The following is a 20,104-nucleotide window of genomic DNA, read 5'->3' on the forward strand; positions in this document are numbered from 1 at the left end:
TTAGCCATGATTTATGTGTAAAGAGTATAATCAATTGATTACCAGAGAAACCATTATAATCATTTAAAATTCTAGTGAGGATGGAGAGACACGCTGGGGAAGTAACATCTCAAGAAGGAGCCAAACCTTGTCGAGCATGTACAGATTTCAAGTCTTGGGTCAATATACAAAAGTCTAAGCCTTTGGTAGATGAGCAATCAAATAAAAGGAATACACGGGTGGAAGAGGTAAAGGTAGTTGAACAAGTTCAATCTTCTCCAACAGCAGAGGTGCATTCTATGGTTGAAGTCAATATCCAACAAGAGAAAAGGAAGGAATGTCCTCTTGACAAGGATGAATTAGGTGGGTTATTGATTATTTTTGATTTACTGAGTATTATTATTGTTTTTATCTTGCCTCAAAGTGTAAAATTCGTCTATTTAGAAAATTAATTTTAAAAAAAATTTCAACAAAATAAGTTTTTCAAAGAAAAGTAAAGAACTCCATTAAACCAAAAATGAACAAAAATTAAATCAAATAATCTACCAAGCGAGAAACTACCACAAATCAGCATCGATAAATAAATGAAACCCAAAACGAACATAAAATACAATAAATAGCCGATTCAAACTCAAAACAAGCTGAAATTAACATGAGTGGGGTTCAAAGCCCCTGTGCCTTCCCAAAGCCGGAAAATAATTTGCACTTTACTGAAAAATATAAATGTTTTTACTTTTATAACTTGAATAAATCAAATAAAATTAAAATTTTGATTACTAAATATCATTATATTAAACTGACATTGCACATTCATGTGCTTCACTTGACAATGCACATTCGACAACATCGTTCTTTACTTAGGCAGCGCGATTGCGCTGCCTATGATAACTTTCTGAAGTAGCTAAAAAGGGGCAGTTAGAGTGAACGATACATGAAATTATAGAGTTACCCTGTTATTCAATGAAACCTCCGACGCTGATCAAGAAGAACATTGATACTCTGATCTCACTGATCTCTGACAAAAAGAGTTCATTTTCCAAAATGCAAAACAGAAGTTAATTTCCGTTTGTTGCAAATGAACAGAGATAGGATCTCTGCTTCAGAAAAGGTCTTATGGGGCTCAAAATGTCACGAACGTCGTTACTCTTATAGAAATCATATGGATTGGTATTATTTTAATTTCTTTCTATTGAGTTTAATTATTGACAAAAATAATTTCCTACTGTTTTACACAAAATAATTTAAACTTTATTTCTGAGATATACACTTTTAGAAGACCATGAAAATATAAAACTAGACGACCACGAATATGTAATGTTCACTTTTGGTTAAACTGACCAACCAAATTCAAGATTAAATAAAAAAAAAACGAGTGTTTTCGACCGGAAGTAAGGAGCAACGTTAAAACTTAAAACGAGAAAAAATCATTATGTATATGAGGGGAGTTGCCTTCCTCAATATCTTGCTCTTTACGCTAGTTTGACCTTTTGTTCCAATTATTTACGAATGACACCTGAAGCATAAGGGCCGATTAATTAGAATAAGAGGTTTTTCAAAGGTTCTATTTCATTTGAAAAAGTTTTTTTTTATTTAATTCCTGGTCATTTTTTAGAAAATGCCGAGAAATCCGTCGCCCCCTCCACTAAAAATTTATCCATGTAAACATCCTCCCACGTACCCCCCCCCCCCCTCCGCGCCAGAAATATCCTCATAAAACGAAAAATATATTGAAGAAGAGAGAAACGAGTATAGCAAAAGCGAGTGAAAAATGTAGAATTCAGCGCAAATATTTAGGTCAAGACTTCCGCTTGACCGTCCTCTGTGCAGGATAATAGAGTAAAAATTACTAATACAAATCCGAGGATACTATAAAAATTTCAAACTTTAAAACAAAGCACAACTAAAATTTGAAGACCCTTTCCATGTAACGGTGAAAGGGTAACTGAATAAAAAAATACAGCACTGAATGGGATTTTAATTTTTTAATTTATACAGAGCATTTTTAAAAACTAAACGCTTTCCAGGTAAAACATCGTCACAGATTAGGTTACAGAATAGATGACAAGCCGGTATCTTCATCACAACTATAAGCTATTTCAGTACCACCAAATGAGGCAGCCATTAGAGTGCTGGCAGATGAATTGGCATCATTGTCAGGGTACTTCATATAAATGATTTAATGTTGTGTGGCTGCTAGCAATGAGGCAAACATTTATAGCGTTAGTGAAGGAGTCTTGATTTTTTTCATGTTCAGTGATGGAAACAAAATTGTCCCATTTGGACGTATATATTATGCATACCTTATCTGCGTCTCTGTTTCCGGAGAAAGTAAATAATGCCAACCTTTGTATGCTTAAATAGGCCACAACACTGTTACTGTCCAACCTTCTTGTCTTGGGTCTGCGCTTCCTTGGGCTCTCTCTAACAACACAGAAACGTTTCAGTCTGGCGTTTATAACACATACCGTTTTTGAACAATTTTAATGCATTGATATGTTTCATTGTTTTTATTTCAGAAAACGATCGATTTTTCATTCCTTATTTCTCTTATATAGTACTCAGTATTATAATTTAGGAAGGATTCTTAAAAAATCCGTTTTTTTGGGGGGGATCTCCCCCATCGCATCCCCTTTTGCATCCGTGCTTGCTATAGGCTTGCTACTTGCCCCTGTAAAAAGACCGAAATCAAATAGTTAGTGGTAACGAACTGTATAGTAAGTCGAAATCAAAGGCTATATTAAAAATTTTGGTTTTAATTTTTATCGACAATTGGTATAATTGGCATTGGATCAATTGTTTATGAGAAACAAGTACAGCGTATACCGAGAAACCGAGAAAACTATTCAGCTCTTGGAAATAACCTATGGTTATATCCAGGTATCAAAGCCGCTCCTAGGGGGGGGGGGGTTCCCCGAGTGCCGTGGCTTGGGGGGGGAGGTGTCTAGGGAATCGCCCACTTTGATCCAATTGAGTCGGGAGAGAGGCGCTGTAATTAATTTTTCCCCGGGCGCCACCAACCCTTGTAACGGCTCTGCCAGGAACGGGGGGAGGAGGGGGAAGGGAGAGAGGGACTGAGATGCGGTCATAACTGGAAACGACTCTTAAAATTCAGTAGATACAGATTTCCTGAATGAAATGAATTAAATTTCCTAATTCAACTTTGAGATTTGCGTTGATATAGGTGCAATGTTGGGTTAATATCATTATACGAGATTCAATAACTGGAGATACAGACAAGGGTAAAATACTGCTCAATTCCTTATCGTATGCTCCTTTCAAATATTATAATAATTAATTAACTCGCGAATGCCCTCCCCCTCCCTCCTGGTGGTTTCTTACATAGCCCAAAGAGTATATAAAAATTAAAATGAAACGCCAAAACAACGAAATTCTTACTTTATAATATCAAGAATATTTCAACTAATCAGAATTTCATGTTTCTTTCCATTATTATACATTCTTTAAATCCTTTCAAATAATATTCTGGTAAATTAAGCAGTCAATCCCACACGGAGATAAATTGCAAACTGAGAAGACAACCGGTTTAATATAGAAGCTTTGATGTAACGATGAAATGCATTATCAGGGCTATACATGGGACCATTGGGCGCGGAGGTGGGAAGGGGGGGGGGGTCGGGCCGCATTTGTAAGCTGTGGCGTAATTTTGTCAAAGTCCTAGGGGGCGGCAAAGTTGGAGCCAATTTTCCTAAATTAAGCGAAAATGACAATGAAAACTGAAAAATGGGCCATTTCGTCGGTCCAGTATCAAAAGGTATATATCTCCATAATTGTAAATTTATCATAATTCAAAATCAAAAGTAAAATCAATACGTTTTTGTTTTTAAGGTTACCGGATGGGAAATTAAAAAGTTTTGAGGTTTCTTTTGCCCTTCTAAAAAATTTACAAATATGAAGATACGACCTTTTGATACCCAACTAACTATATAGTCGGGTATACCATATAGGCAAAGATATACTAAAGAAAATGACCCGTTTCTCTGTATGATTGAATTATGCAGGATTATCTTACTTTTGACAAGATTTTTGAAGAAACTAAATCTAAGCAGGGGGGGGGAATTGGGGTTTTGCGACAGTTGCCCCTCCCACCTGCTCCATAGAAAATTAAACCCCTTTTTGTGATTGAATTGATCAGTATATTTGGAAAGAGCTTTTGAAAGGAAGAGTATATTCATCTTGTCCCTATCTCAGATATGGAATCTCAATTATGGTAGGCTATAATTTAACCCAATTTCACAGAAAAATAGCCTCCCATTGCTTATCTAACTTATGTATAATGTGGCTTTTATTTGCTGCTTTGACGAGCTTGGACTCCACTTAAATAATATCTCCCTTTCAATTTGAAAGAAGAAGCAAGCAATTTCTACACCAACAATAATAAAGATACAAGATTATATCGGCCGAGTCACGACGTAGGCAATAATGCTCCTAAACCAATGAATCAAATAAAGAAATTTATCTCCGAAATCGTGGCTTGTGCCTTTTTGCAAATTTCACAATACGCCCGCGATCAAGCATTTTTCAGTCTTGACGTAATATCTTTTGGATAAAACTTTGTTTGTTTTTGATTATTATCTTTCTTTTGTTTGAAAGAAATATGCTAGTCGATTCGATTCCCACTGGAAACACTTTTTTTTACATTTACACATCCGGAAAAATGCTTTATTTTTTAACTTCGCATCTAGAATTTCAAGGGATCAATTTTGGTCTTTAAATTTGAAATTTCATTATAATTAATATTTGACCAGCAGTTTCCATTGAAATTCGAGATGTGCTAATTTACGAATAAAAGAGAGAGAAAAAAACCAGCTTTTCAGCAACAAGAGGCAAAGAAATATACATAAAATTATTTCGATTTCAATTATTTTGTATTTATTTATAAAAAGACAGTAGTTAGTGCCAAACTATAAAAGAAAAACCCTTTCAACCTGATGCAAATCAACCTGCAAATCATCCAAGAATCAAGATGTATTTATGATCCTATTAAAAATTAATACTAGTCTGTTTAATAATAAGACTGGGAAATATCACAATTTCCGCTGAAATATTGATCATTTCAAAAAAAGGATATTTAGCAAGGCCGTATCCAGGGGGGGGGGGTTACCCGGTTTGAACCCCCCCCCCCCCAAAAAAAAAAAAAAAAATTTGACCGAGTCAAAAATAAGTCGAAAATTAGTAAAACCTAGGTAAAAATCAGTAAAATTAGTCGAAAACTGAGTCAAAAATTAGTAAACCCCCCCCCCGAAAAATAATCTTGGATCCGCCCTTGATATTTAGCACTAACAAAATTAACATTGAAATTCGAGAAGGGCTAATTTATAAATAAAATAGAAAAAACAGCTTTTTGGCAACAAGAGGCAAAAAAGAGATTTTTTCAATTAAGAAGAGCGATATATTTTATTAAAATTATTACGATTTAAATTATTTTGTATCTATTTATAAAAAGACAGTAATTAGTAGTAAACAATAAAAGAAAAATCTTTTCAACCTGACACAAATCAACCTGCAAAGCAACAATCGAGACGTATTTATGATCCGTATTTATAATATCAATCTGTAGAATGATAAGACTGGCAAATACTACAATTTCTGCAAAAATATTGATCATTTCGAAAAAAAGTAAAAAAAAGGATATTTAGCACTAACAGAAATAACTTAACTACCAATATGTACTTTTAGCTGAAGCCCATGACAAATTGTATAAGAGATGAGGGTTGTAAGAGAATAATATGCAGAGAAATGAATTATGTTATGCTTTATTGATGTTTGGTTTGTTTTTTTTGTTTGTTTTTTTGTACTATTTTTTTCTTCTTTTTTTTTATATCATTAAGTTATTGGCTATTGTTCCCTGAGTTTGTGATCCATATATACTCCCGTAATTACAGGTCAATGTGCCTTTGCGGGGAATAGCACAGTTTATTATTGTATATTTATTAATTATGAATAAAAATATTATCTTACAAATTGTCGGACAAAAATTAAAACTCCCCCCCCCCTCAACGGATTGTTTAAGAATCCTTCCTAAATTATACTATTGAGTGCTATATACGAGAAATAAGGAGTGAAAAATTCATCGTTTTCTGAAATAAAAACAATGAAACATACCAAAGACGGTATGTGTTATAAACGCACGACTGAAACGCTAAAAAATCTTGTTACAAAAAATTTGTTAAAAAAACTTGTTACTTGTACAAGTTAAAAAAAACTTTTTTTTAGTTAATTTCTGAACGTTTTTGAATTAATGCAGCTTTGATTTTGGCCCACCGTACATGAATAATTAAGACGAAATTCGCATATTAATTTTCCTTTTTTTTGGCTAAATGGCTTTCTCGAAATTTTTTTCTGACGTAACTTACGAATTTACTTGCGTAATGAAGTTATATATTCGTGTGTTTTTATTACGTATATTAGTGAGTTCACTCCCTAGTCAATACCTCGCTCTTTACGCTAAAGTTCGAATTTTGTTCGAATCACAAACCCCTGAATCACAAAGGTTGGTTAATTAGAATAGATAGCTCTTTTGAAAGTACTAAAAAAAACTTTAGCGTAATGGGTGAGTTATTGACTAGGGGGCGAACGCCCTCAATTACCCAACAATTTCTACCTGTTTTGAGCTTTAATGTTGCTTCTCACTTACAGTTGAAAAAAACTTATTTTTTTATTTAATTTCTGATCTTTTTTAAATAATCCTGGGAAATTTGACGCCCCCTTCATAGAAATGTCCCTTGCCCCAAGGAAATATCCTCCTCCGTAACCCCTAATCCGACCCCGACCCCCCACTATTAAAAAAATACTTCCTGAAAACGCCTGTATACTTCCCAATAACCGATACTACGAATATATGTAAACAATGAGCAAAGTTTATAACTCGCAGCCCTTCCCCCGGGAACTGTAGGGGATTAAGTCATCCTAGAATACATATTAATTAGATTTTTGACTATGCTGAACAAAATGGCTATCTCAAAATTTAAATTGGGTGACTTCAGGAAAAAATGAGCGTGGGAGGGGGCCAAGTTGCCATCCAATTTTTTGGTCACTTGGAAAAGGCGCTAGAATTTTTAATTTCAGTTCGAAAGAGCCCTCTCACGATATTCTAGGAGCACTGGATCGATACGATCACCCCTGGAAACAAAAAACCCAAAAAAATAAAAAAAATAAAAAAAAATAAACACGCATCCGTGATCTTTCTTCTGGCAAAAATACAAAATTCCACATTTTTGCAGATAGGAGCTTGAAACCTCTCCCTCTCAGTAGGGTTCTCTGATACGTTGAATCTGATGGTGTGATTTTCATTAAAGTTATATGACTTTTAGGGGTTGTTTTCCCCCTTTTTCGAGAATAAGACGTAACTTTTGATGGGTAAGACTAAACTTGATGAAACTTATATATTTGAAATCAGCATAAAAATCTGATTTTTCTGATGTATCTGATGTATCAAAATTCCGTTTTTTAGAGTTTTGGTTACTATTGAGCCGGGTTGCTCCTTACTTACAGTTCGATACCACGAACTGTTTGATGACAAGCCGGTATCTTCATCACAACTATAAGCTATTTCAGTACCACCAAATGAGGCAGACATTAGAGTGCTGGCAGATGAATTGGCATCATTGTCAGGGTACTTCATATAAATGATACAATGTTGTATGGCTGTTAGCAATTAGGCAAACAATTATAGCATTGGTGTAGGAGTCTTGATTATTTTTAAGTTCAGTAATGGAAATAAAATTATCCCATTTGGACGTACGTATGGCGTACACTTCATCTGTGTCTCTGTCTCCGGGGAAAGTAAGTGATGCCAACCTTTGCATGCTTAAACAGGCCACAACCTTCTTGTCTTGGGTATGCACTCCCTTGGGCTCTCCCTAACAGCAAAAGAACCTTTCAGTCTCGCGTTTATAGTACATACCGTCTTTGAACAATTTTAATGCGTTGATATGTTTCATTGTTTTTATTCATTGTTTGTATTCATTGTTTTAATTTCGGTATTTTTCCATTATATGGGCCTTTACAAGGAAAACAGTCACGAAAAGCCCGTCACGAAAGTGGAATATTCAAGCTGTAAGATTGCCCTAACTTAGGACTAGAAACTAAATTTGATTGTTGTTTTAAGCAGACTCTGGGTAAAACTATCTCTCTAAATGCCGGACTCCTTCACAATTTATAAATGCTGAACAATTTTAATGTGTTGATATGTTTCATTGTTTTTATTCATTGTTTGTATTCATTGTTTTAATTTCGGTAATTTCCCATTATATGGGCCTTTACAAGGAAACCAGTTACGAAAAACTCGTTTTTGGCGGGTTAATTCAAGAGACTGCTTTAGAGTAATGCAATACATAGCTTGATTTTCATTGCGGTTTTCGTTGATATGTTTCATTGTTTTTATTTCAGAAAACGATCGATTTTTCAGTCCTTATTTCTCGTATATAGTACTCAGTAGTATAATTTAGGAAGGATTCTTAAAAAATCCGTTTGGGGGGATCTCCCCCATCGTCTCCCCCTTGCATCCGTGCTTGCTACTTGCCCCTGTAAAAAGACCGAAATCAAACACTTCGTGGTAACGAACTGTATAGTAAGTCGAAATCAAAGGCTATATTAAAAATTTCGGTTTTAATTTTTATCGACAATTGGTATAATTGGTATTGGATCAATTGTTTATGAGAAACAAGTACAGCATATACCGAGAAACCGAGAAAACTATTTAGCTCTTAGATATAACCTATGGTTATATCCAGGTATCAGAGCCGCTCCTAGGGGGGGGGGAGTTGCCCCGAGTGCCGTGGCTTGGGGGGGCGTCTAGGGAATCGTCTACTTTGATCCAATTTTTCACTTTAATTTGGCTATTTTTGCTCATATTGAGTCGGGAGAGAGGCGCTGTAATTAATTTTTCCCCGGGCGCCACCAACCCTTGTAACGGCTCTGCCAGGAACGGGGGGAGGAGGGGGGAAGGGAGAAAGGGACTGAGATGCGGTCTAACTGGAAACGACTCTTAAAATCCAGTAGATACAAATTTCCTGAATGAAATGAATTAAATTTTCTAATTCAACTTCGAGATTTGCGTTGATATAGGTGCAATGTTAGGTTAATATAATTATACGAGATTCCATAACTGGAGATACAGACAAGGGTAAAATACTGCTCAATTCCTTATCGTATGCTCCTTTCAAATATTATAATAATTAATTAACTCGCGAATGCCCTCCCCCACCCACCCGGTGGTTTCTTAAATAGCCCAAAGAGTATCTAAAAATTAAAATGAAAAGCCAAAACAAAGAAATTATTAATTTATAATATACAGAGTATTTCAACTAATCAGAATTTCATGTTTCTTTCCATTATTATACATTCTTTAAATCCTTTCAAATAATATTCTGGTAAATTAAGCAGTCAATCCCACACGGAGATAAATTGCAAATTGAGAAGACAACCGGTTTAATATAGAAGCTTTGATGTAACGATGAAATGCATTATCAGGGCTATACATGGGACCATTGGGTGCGGAGGTGGGAAGGGGGGGGGGGGGGTCGGGCCGCATTTGTAAGCTGTGGCGTAATTTTGTCAAAGTCCTAGGGGGCGGCAAAGTTGGAGCCAATTTTCCTAAATTAAGCGAAAATGACAATGAAAACTGAAAAATGGGCCATTTCGTCGGTCCAGTATCAAAAGGTATATATCTCCATAATTGTAAATTTATCATAATTCAAAATCAAAAGTAAAATCAATACGTTTTTGTTTTTAAGGTTACCGGATGGGAAATTAAAAAGTTTTGAGGTTTCTTTTGCCCTTCTAAAAAATTTACAAATATGAAGACACGACCTTTTGATACCCAACTAACTATATAGTCGGGTATACCATATAGGCAAAGATATACTAAAGAAAATGACCCGTTTCTCTGTATGATTGAATTATGAATCATTGTTGAATCATATGAATCATTATAATTAATATTTGACCAGCAGTTTCCATTGAAATTCGAGATGTGCTAATTTACGAATAAAAGAGAGAGAAAAAACCAGCTTTTCAGCAACAAGAGGCAAAGAAATATACATAAAATTATTTCGATTTCAATTATTTTGTATTTATTTATAAAAAGACAGTAGTTAGTGCCAAACTATAAAAGAAAAATCCTTTCAACCTGATGCAAATCAACCTGCAAATCATCCAAGAATCAAGATGTATTTATGATCCTATTAAAAATTAATACTAGTCTGTTTAATAATAAGACTGGGAAATATCACAATTTCCGCTGAAATATTGATCATTTCAAAAAAAGGATATTTAGCAAGGCCGTATCCAGGGGGGGGGGGGTTAACCGGTTTTTACCCCCCCCCCCCCCCAAAAAAAAATTTTGACCGAGTCGAAAATAAGTCGAAAATTAGTGAAACCTAGGTAAAAATCAGTAAAATTAGTCGAAAACTGAGTCAAAAATTAGTAACCCCCCCCCCCCCGAAAAATAATCTTGGATCCGCCCTTGATATTTAGCACTAACAAAATTAACATTGAAATTCGAGAAGGGCTAATTTATAAATAAAATAGAAAAAACAGCTTTTTGGCAACAAGAGGCAAAAAAGAGATTTTTTCAATTAAGAAGAGCGATATATTTTATTAAAATTATTACGATTTGAATTATTTTGTATCTATTTATAAAAAGACAGTAATTAGTAGTAAACAATAAAAGAAAAATCTTTTCAACCTGACACAAATCAACCTGCAAAGCAACAATCGAGACGTATTTATGATCCGTATTTATAATATCAATCTGTAGAATGATAAGACTGGCAAATACTACAATTTCTGCAAAAATATTGATCATTTCGAAAAAAAGTAAAAAAAAGGATATTTAGCACTAACAGAAATAACTTAACTACCAATATGTACTTTTAGCTGAAGCCCATGACAAATTGTATAAGAGATGAGGGTTGTAAGTTTGTATATTGCACTTGCATAGTCTTAAGACTGCAAAGCTAGTTTATCAAGAAGAATTCCTCTGCTTGACAATGTTCCTATTATGCTTTCTGTTATACCCTGATCGGTTTTGTCATTAGCTTCGCTAACATCTAATAGCCCCTTTCTGGGTGTCCCTTCTTAGCTGATATTGCGGTTACGACCGCAAGCTTATCAGAAAGTGAAGCATTGGGTCTCGATTACCGTATCCGCCATCACAGAATAAAATTCTGAATCCAAAACTTCGCCGAGGATCTTCTCTGTGACCTCTGCTGAAAGAAAGTCAATGAACTCGTTCTGAAGAATTGTGCGTAAATAGATAAATTTGTATGGTTTGTATTTGGGTATCAACAGCTGCTACATATATCCTGCTGGAGGTTGAACAATTTGAACCAAATTGCTGCTTTCTTCTTCAGATCTCTTCTTCTTCTTCAGCCAATTCCCTGTCTCGCTGGTGTCTTTGCAACGTCCAATTTTTGTTTTCACAATTTTTCTATTTGCCTGTTCGCCTTTTGCTTGCTGCAAAACCTTAGTTCGAGTTATCGCCCCACGAACCTTTTAAAGGCCAGAGTGTCACTGAAAACGAAATAGGTTTTGACAGTTTTTAATGGTGACATTGAAAGGTTAAAATTGCTGAAGCTTCTAGGAATTAATATCACTATATAGTAGACAATCGGTTACTTCTATTAATTTTTCTAGTAATCTTGATCGTTCTGGGATTTTCTTTTTTTTCGTTTTTGTCAAGACTGTGACAAGTAAAAAACGTAGGGTTCAAAATCCACAGCCTACTGTTTTTAGTAAAACCAAAGTAAAACTCAAGCTGTTAAGAGAGCTGTTAGGAGAGACACCTATCATACTGTAATCCTTGGTTAGCCTTCTGTTTTTTAGTTTTTTTTTTGTTTTTTTTTCTGTCGTCAATCTTATGATAATAAAAAAAATACTGTTCTCAAAATATAAAGGGTTTTCAGTAAATCTTAAATTATGCTCTGGTCATAGAAGGTTTGTGGGACGGTTGCCCTACTTCTAATTGTTGTAATTTCTGTTTGTTTTAAGTTCGACCTGATCGTTCGTTTTAGTTTCTGTTCGTTTTTTTGATTCAGCAGATTCTGTTATCTTTATCTTTGATGTGATTTTTCATTTTATTCATTGATAGTAATTTGTGTTCGGTTTAAGTTTGAATTATTATATGACTTTGCTTTTGCTTCTATTAGATTTTAATATGGCTCTTGGCTTTACTTTGAGAAACTTCTTTTTTTTGGAAGATGTTTTTTATTATTATTAATTCCTTCAAAAGTACCTTCCTAATTTGTTAATACTTTCCTCTACATTGTATTTGTAGAGTAGCTTTGTTAGACAATCTACTTCTATTGGAAATGGTCTTCCAGGGAGGTTGTTTCTTTGAAAGAAAGTTTGACAGACACAACTCTTGGGGGAAACCTAGTTGAGTTGAAATAAACTCTTGGAGGTTGACTGGTTGGCCAGTGAAATATCAGACCCTAAGTTTTTGAGCAGTCTGGCTCCATGAAGAGTATCATAAAAAAAGAGAAACCTGATATTAGTAAATCTGGAGTTTGTAAATATATATATTTATATATATATATATATATATATATATATGTAAATATATATATATGGAGTTTGTATATATATATATATATATATATATATATATATATATATATATATATATATATATATATATATATATGTATATGTATATGTATATATATGTATATGTTTATGTATATATATATATATATATATATATATATATATATATATATATATATATATATATATATATATATATATATATATACATTCTTTAAATCCTTTCAAATAATATTCTGGTAAATTAAGCAGTCAATCCCACACGGAGATAAATTGCAAATTGAGAAGACAACCGGTTTAATATAGAAGCTTTGATGTAACGATGAAATGCATTATCAGGGCTATACATGGGACCATTGGGTGCGGAGGTGGGAGAGGGGGGGGGGGGTCGGGCCGCATTTGTAAGCTGTGGCGTAATTTTGTCATAATTTTTGGCGTAACTTGAAAACTGAAAAATGGGCCATATCGTCGGTCGGGTATCAAAAGCTGTATATCTTCATAACTGTGAATTTATCATAATTCAAAATAACTTAACTACCAAGATGTACTTTTAGCTGAATCCCATGAAAAATTGTATAAGTGATGAGGGAGTTGTAAGTTTGTATATTGGTAGTTAAGTTATTTCTGTTAGTGCTAAATATCCTTTTTTTCACTTTTTTCGAAATGATCAATATTTTTGTGGAAATTGTAGTATTTGCCAGTCTTATCATTCTACAGATTGATATTATATTTTTATAGGATCATAAATACGTCTCGATTGTTGCTTTGCAGGTTGATTTGTGTCAGGTTGAAAAGATTTTTCTTTTATAGTTTACCACTAATTACTGTCTTTTTATAAATAGATTTAAAATTATTTAAACCGTAATAATTTTAATAAAGTATATCGCTCTTCTTAATAGAAAAATTCCCTTTTTTGCCTCTTGTTGCCGAAAAGCTGTTTTTTCTATTTTATTTATAAATTAGCCCTTCTCGAATTTCAATGTTAATTTTTGTTAGTGCTAAATATCCTTTTTTTTTGGAATGATCAATATTTCAGCGGGAATTGTGATATTTTTCCAGGTCCAATGCCAATAATATCTTTTATTCGTAAATTAGCATATCTCGAATTTCAATGGAAACTGCTGGCCAAATATTAATTATAATGAAATTTCAAATTTAAAGATCAAAATTGATCCCTTGAAATTCTAGATGCGAAGTTAAAAAATAAAGCATTTTTCCGGATGTGTAAATATAAAAAAAAAGTGTTTCCAGTGGGAATCGAATCGACTAGCATATTTATTTCAAACAAAAGAAAGATAATAATCAAAAACAAACAAAGTTTTATCCAAAAGATATTACGTCAAGACTGAAAAATGTTTGATCGCGGGCGTATTGTGAAATTTGCAAAAAGGCACAAGCCACGATTTCGGTGATAAATTTCTTTATTTGATTCATTAGTGTAGGAGAATTATTGCCTACGTCGTGACTCGGCCGATATAATCTTGTATCTTTATTATTGTTGGTGTAGAAATTGCTTGCTTCTTCTTTCAAATTGAAAGGGAGATATTATTTAAGGGGAGTCCAGGCTCGTCAAAGCAGCAAATAAAAGCCACATTACACATAAGTTAGATAAGCAACGGGAGGCTATTTTTCTGTGAAATTGGGTTAAATTATAGCCTACCATAATTGAGATTCCATATCTGAGATAGGGACAAGGTGAATATACTCTTCCTTTACTATGCTCTTTCCAAATATACTGATCAATTCAATCACAAAAAGGAGTTTAATTTTCTATGGAGCAGGTGGAAGGGGCAACTGCTCCCAAACCCCAATTTGCCCCCCCCATCATAAACCAAGTTTCTTAAAAAATCTTGTCAAAACTAAGATAAGTCTTCATAATTAAATAACCCAGGGAAACGGGTCATTTTCTTGGTACTTTACTATTATATGGGCCTTTCTAAAAAGTCAGGTTTGGTTAATGCTAATGAAATAAAATAAAATAGGATGAATATATAATAGTTAATAATCAAAATTGGGCTATATATTTGCACATTAGGGGGGGCAAAGCAGTGCATGTATTAAATACGGGTACTTTCCCATTATATTGGCTTTTCTAAAAAGTCAAGTTGGTTAATGCTAATGAAATAAAATAAAATAGGATGAATATATAATAGTTTATAAACAAATTTGGGCTATATATATAGTAAATCTGGAGTTTGTAAAGAATCACATTGCTAATATATATATATATATATATATATATATATATATATATATATATATATATATATATATATATATATATATATATATATATATATATATATATATATATATATATATATATATATATATATATATATATATATATATATATATATATATATATATATATATATATATATATATATATATATATATATATATATATATATATATATATATATATATATATATATATATATATATATATATATATATATATATATATATATATATATATATATATATATATATATATGGATGATCATATGGAGTGTAATCGTGTTTGCAATATACGCTGTACCTATTTCTCATAAACAATTGGTCCAATGCCAATAATACTATGCCAGGTTATAAAATGGAGCGATTGAATCGACAAAAGATGGCCATAGGTGGTCTTGCTTTATATATTTCTAATAATCTCCTATATTCTCTTAGAATGGATTTATCCAGAAATATCGAAGGTGTCTTTCAGTCACTTTTCGTAGATATTAAATGTGGAGGTTAAGATTTAATTGTTGGTATTATTTGTCGATCTCCTAGTGGCTCTATTCCACTGTTTCTACACACCCTTTATGATCTACTGGATACCATCCTCAAACAGCCGACTGAGTTAATTATTATGGGACATTTTAATATAAATTTAATGGATATATACGGCTACCTTGATCCAAAATTTTGTTTTAGTGTGTGACCTTTCTGACCATCTCCCTGTTTACTCTAGACACTGTTTTGATAAACTGACTATTGAGAGGATTGGTGAGTCTGGTAAGAGGCCTTTTAGATTTGATGAAGTGGAATTGACGCTTCTTAGGTCAAGATTGGCAGAAATTTCTTGGGGTACTTTTGAGAGTTATTCTGATTTGGGTAATTTATTTGATACTTTTTATGAGTCTATTAAAGAAGCTGTTCTTGACGTTTCTTCTGTTTCACCGTCTAATCGTAAGTCTAAGAATGCTTTTCCTCTAAATCCTTGGATGACCCCTGATCTCCTTAGGAGTTGTAGGAGACAAAAATAATCTCTGGAGGGCCTTTAAGTCTGCTAGCTCCTCGATGAAAGCTATTTGCTTTCAGCGATTTAAAATTTATAGGAATATTTACAATTCTGTATGTTGAAAGGCCAAGTCCCAGTATTATTTTAATCGTTTTTTATATTGTGGTAAAGATATACAAAAAACTTGGCAGGTTATAAATTCTGTGCTTAGGCCTTCTTTTCAGTGTGCATCAGTCCCTTCTTTTTTGGATCTCGGTGGCAAAATTATTGAAGGTGAGCTGAATGTTCAAGATGCATTTACTTTATATTTTGCGAATATTGGTAAAAGGACCGCTTCGGCTGTTAATTCTTCTCCTTCAAGATCCAACTTCAGGTCTTATCTTGTATGAAGTCAATGTTTTTGGAACCAGCGACGGAGAAAGAGGTTATTAAAATTGTTATGGGATTGAAAAATTCTTCGTCTTGCCCTGATAATATTCCTAGTAAAGTAATTAAGTTCATGCCTCCTTACATTATTTCTCCCTTAACGAAACTTATTAGCTTCTCCTTTCAGCATGGTATTTTGCCGGGTAGTGTCAAGCGTGCTAGAGTCATCATATTATATAAGGGGAGGACACGAAATGATCCATCCAATTTCTTTGTTGTCTGTGTTTAGCAAAAAATTTGAGAAGGCGATGCTTTCTCGTCTTAAGAATTTTCTTACTTCTTAAGATTTTTTTTCACGATTTTCAAGTTGGATTTTGAGCAAATCATTCGAGTGAGCGTGCTTTTGTTTTTTTACTTAATAACCGTCACTCGGCCCTAGACACCCTTTTGATTCCTGCTGCTTTACTTGTGGATGTTTATAAAGCCTTTGATTCTTTAACTTAGAGTGCTCATCGATTTAAACTTTATCAGTTTGGCGTTAGAGGTAGTGCGTTTTATTGGTTCAAGTCTGTCATGTCTGGTAGAATAATTTCTGTTGGTCCGCTTTTTCGCTCACTATCAAGTGTTGACCAGGAGGTCCCTCAAGGGTCAATTTTTGGGGCCGGTACTGTTTTTAATTTATGTAAATGACCTAATTTTTGCAGTTAGAAATAAAAATCCTGTTTATTACTGTCGTCTATGTCGTCCAACATTCTCCCGTACCCATAAATATAGTTTGCATACCTCGGATTCTCTTGTTACTTTTGCCGATGATACCACCCTTATTACTTCTGGGAGAACAGAGCATGAGGTTCGTACAAAGTTAGTATACCTCTTCGAGGGAGTTTCAAGTTTGATGCTAACTCTCTTGCCTTAAATTTTTCTAAAACTAGTTTTTTTTCGTATATCTCAGGGCTTTCCTCAACTATCTGAAATTCATATATCCAAAGGCTTTATTTGTAGACCAAAGGATGGCCATGTCCGTTTCCTAGGTATCCTCCTAGACGAAAATTTATCTTTTAAACACCACATTGATTTGATTAAAATGAAGGTATGCAGAAACCTCCGTATTCTAAGAAAACTCAAACATTTTTCCAGGACCAATTCTAAGAATCGTATTTCATAGCTTAATTCATTCTTATGTTTCCTATTGTCGAGTCATATGGATGTCTACTTTCCCTTCTTCTCTCAAACCGCTTTCGAATACTTACGATAAAGCTATTAATCTTTTCCAGGATGTAAATCGTTCGGCAACTAAACCATTACTTGATATTAAAAAACTTTATATTCTTCCCTGTGCGTCTTTCGATTTTCTTCAGCTCCATGGTGATAATCCTAGGTTCCTTAGATTTACGTCTTCTTTTGTATCTGATCGGTCAAATTATCAACTCCGTAGTTCTCTAAATATCCAAATTCCCCATACACCAACAATAATATCCGATTTTAATCCTTTTGTTGCGTGTCATTTGACATGGGACACCTTCCCGATTCGGCTCGAGAATGCCACTCGTTTGGCACCTTCAAAAGACTAGTAAAAAGAATTGTAGTAAAAATTTATAAGTGTTTTTTTTTTTTTTGCCTTATGCACAGCCTCGTGGCTTATTTTTGTGTTTTGAATGGCTGGCAATAGTTTTTCATTTAATTGTAGAAGGGTAGGATAGTAACCTTTTTGATTCTAGAATAATATGCACAGAAATGAATTATGTCAGGCTTTATTGATATTTGGTTTGTTTTTTTGTACTATTTTTTTTCTTCTTTTTTTTTATATCAGTAAGTAATCTGCTAGTGTTATCCGAGTGTGTGGTCCGTATAAACTCTCCTAATTACAGGCCAAGGAACCTTTGGGGGGACTAGCACAGTTTATTAATGTATGTTGATTGATAATGAATAAAAATATTATCTTACAAATTGTCGGAAAAAAATTAAAACTCCCCCCCCCTCAACGGATTGTTTAAGAATCCTTCCTAAATTATACTATTGAGTGCTATATACGAGAAATAAGGACTGAAAAATTGATCGTTTTCTGAAATAAAAACAATGAAACATACCAAAGACGGTATGTGTTATAAACGCAAGACTGAAACGCTAAAAAATCTTGTTACAAAAAATTTGTTAAAAAAACTTGTTACTTGTACAAGTTAAAAAAAACTTTTTTTTAGTTAATTTCTGAATGTTTTTGAATTAATGAAGCTTTGATTTTGGCTCACCGTACATGAATAATTAAAATGAAATTAGTAGAAAGGGGGGTGCTACTCCGACGAGGACCACGTGGTTTATGGTTTTCTCAGTGAGAATGAAAAAACAGGAATTTTCTCACTTGAAAAAACAGGAATTTTCTCACTTTGATGGTTGTTTTCTTTGATGGTTATGGGTGTTGGTCAATTTATTTGATGTTTTTCTTGGATGTCAACAGCAATTCATGTCTGTTTTATGGTTCTTGTCAGTGATAATGGAAAAACAGGAACTTTCTCATATTTATGGATGTCAACAGCAATTTATGCCTGTTTTATGGTTTTGTCAGTGAGAATGAAAAAACAGGAACTTTCTCACATTTATGGATGTCAACAGCAATTTATTTCTGTTTTATGTCTTTAGGCGAACCTAACCTGAGAAATTGATTTACATAATCGGCGGGGGAATTATTGATTCACGAAGGAGAATTAAGAAACAAACATGGCTTCTTTGATCTTTAGGCTAACTTAACCTGAGAAATTGATTTACATAATCGCTAGGGGAATGTGTTGATTCACGAAGGGGGAATTAAGAAACATTATGGCTTTCTTTAATCTTAGGTCTGAGGGATAAACGTTCTTTAGGTCAGAGAGAAAAATTAATATTCTATTTTTAAATAGGGCTTCTTTGATCTGTACTGTCAGGAATTAGAAATGATATCACTTATTATCTTGGAATTATGCGGGAGGCTAAAGAGATAGAAATTCTATTTTTAAATACGGCTTCACTGAGCTTTAAGTCGGAGAGATAAATTGATATTCTAACGAAACCTTAATAGTGTAGCTAGGAACATTTATGAGATGAAGAGATTAACGTAGGAAAGGGTTTCCTAGAAATTTGAAATGTGAAAGCACAGAGATGCCAAAAACAAAAGGAACACGCTGAGATTACTTTTAGGGGATTATTTGGCTGAAACAGTTTTAGACATTTTAGGGAATTATTTCGGCGAAACAGTTAGAGACATTTTAAAAGATGATTTTAGAAAAGATTTTAGAAGAGGTTTTGAGTGGGGTCGTTATAGTAAACAAGTTCTATTTGAACACTGTCGTGAGGTCCTCTACCCCAACCCCAAAGGGCCCCGATCGCCCTACCCCGATCCAAAGGGCTCCCATCCCCATACCCCAATCCCGAAGGATCCCCCCGGTCCCCAAAGGTTCCCCGGGCTCCCACCTGGCCCCCCCCCCAGTCCCCCAAAGGCCCTCCCCGGGCCCCGTCTTTCGTTGATGTATGTTGTCTGAAACCTATGATTTGGGGTGTATGGGTTGCTATTTTTGACTTCTCTGAGTTGGATTTCTTAGTCATTCATAGGTATGTGTTGTCTGAAACCTATGATTTGGGATGGGTGGTTTGCTATTTTTGACTTTTCTGAGCTGGATTTCATAGCCTTTCATAGGTGTGTATTGTCAGAAAATTATGATTTGGGATGTGTAGTTTGCTATTTGGACTCTTCAGAGCTAGAATTCTTAGTCTCTCATAGGTATTTGTTGTCTGAAACTTCTAGTTTGGGATGAGTAGTTTTCTATTTCAGACTTTTATGAGCTAGGCTTTCCTAGTATATCGTAGGTGAATGTTGTCAGAAAATTATGATTTGGGATATGTAATTTACTATTTCGGGCTTTTCTGAGCTAGATTTCTTAGTCCCTCATAGGTGTTTGTTGTCTGAAACCTATAGTTTGGGATGAG

General features: G+C 33.9%; 1 protein-coding gene across 5 annotated transcripts in view; it reads left to right on the top strand.

Moving 5' to 3' along the window:
- The window catches only part of Alr (Evr1_Alr domain-containing protein Alr), a 160,384-nt gene that overhangs the window by 102,848 nt on the left and 37,432 nt on the right, over positions 1–20,104 (top strand). For all 5 annotated transcript variants that reach the window (XM_089086625.1, XM_089086626.1, XM_089086629.1 and 2 more), the window contains one exon: positions 76–342. In XM_089086625.1, coding sequence (XP_088942751.1) covers positions 76–342 — 267 coding nt within the window. The remainder of the gene's footprint in view (positions 1–75; positions 343–20,104) is intronic.

The sequence above is a fragment of the Artemia sp. Qi Xiang Cuo genome, chromosome 3, assembly GCF_049724085.1.
Source record: "Artemia sp. Qi Xiang Cuo chromosome 3, ASM4972408v1, whole genome shotgun sequence".
Lineage (NCBI taxonomy): Eukaryota > Metazoa > Arthropoda > Branchiopoda > Anostraca > Artemiidae > Artemia > Artemia sp. Qi Xiang Cuo.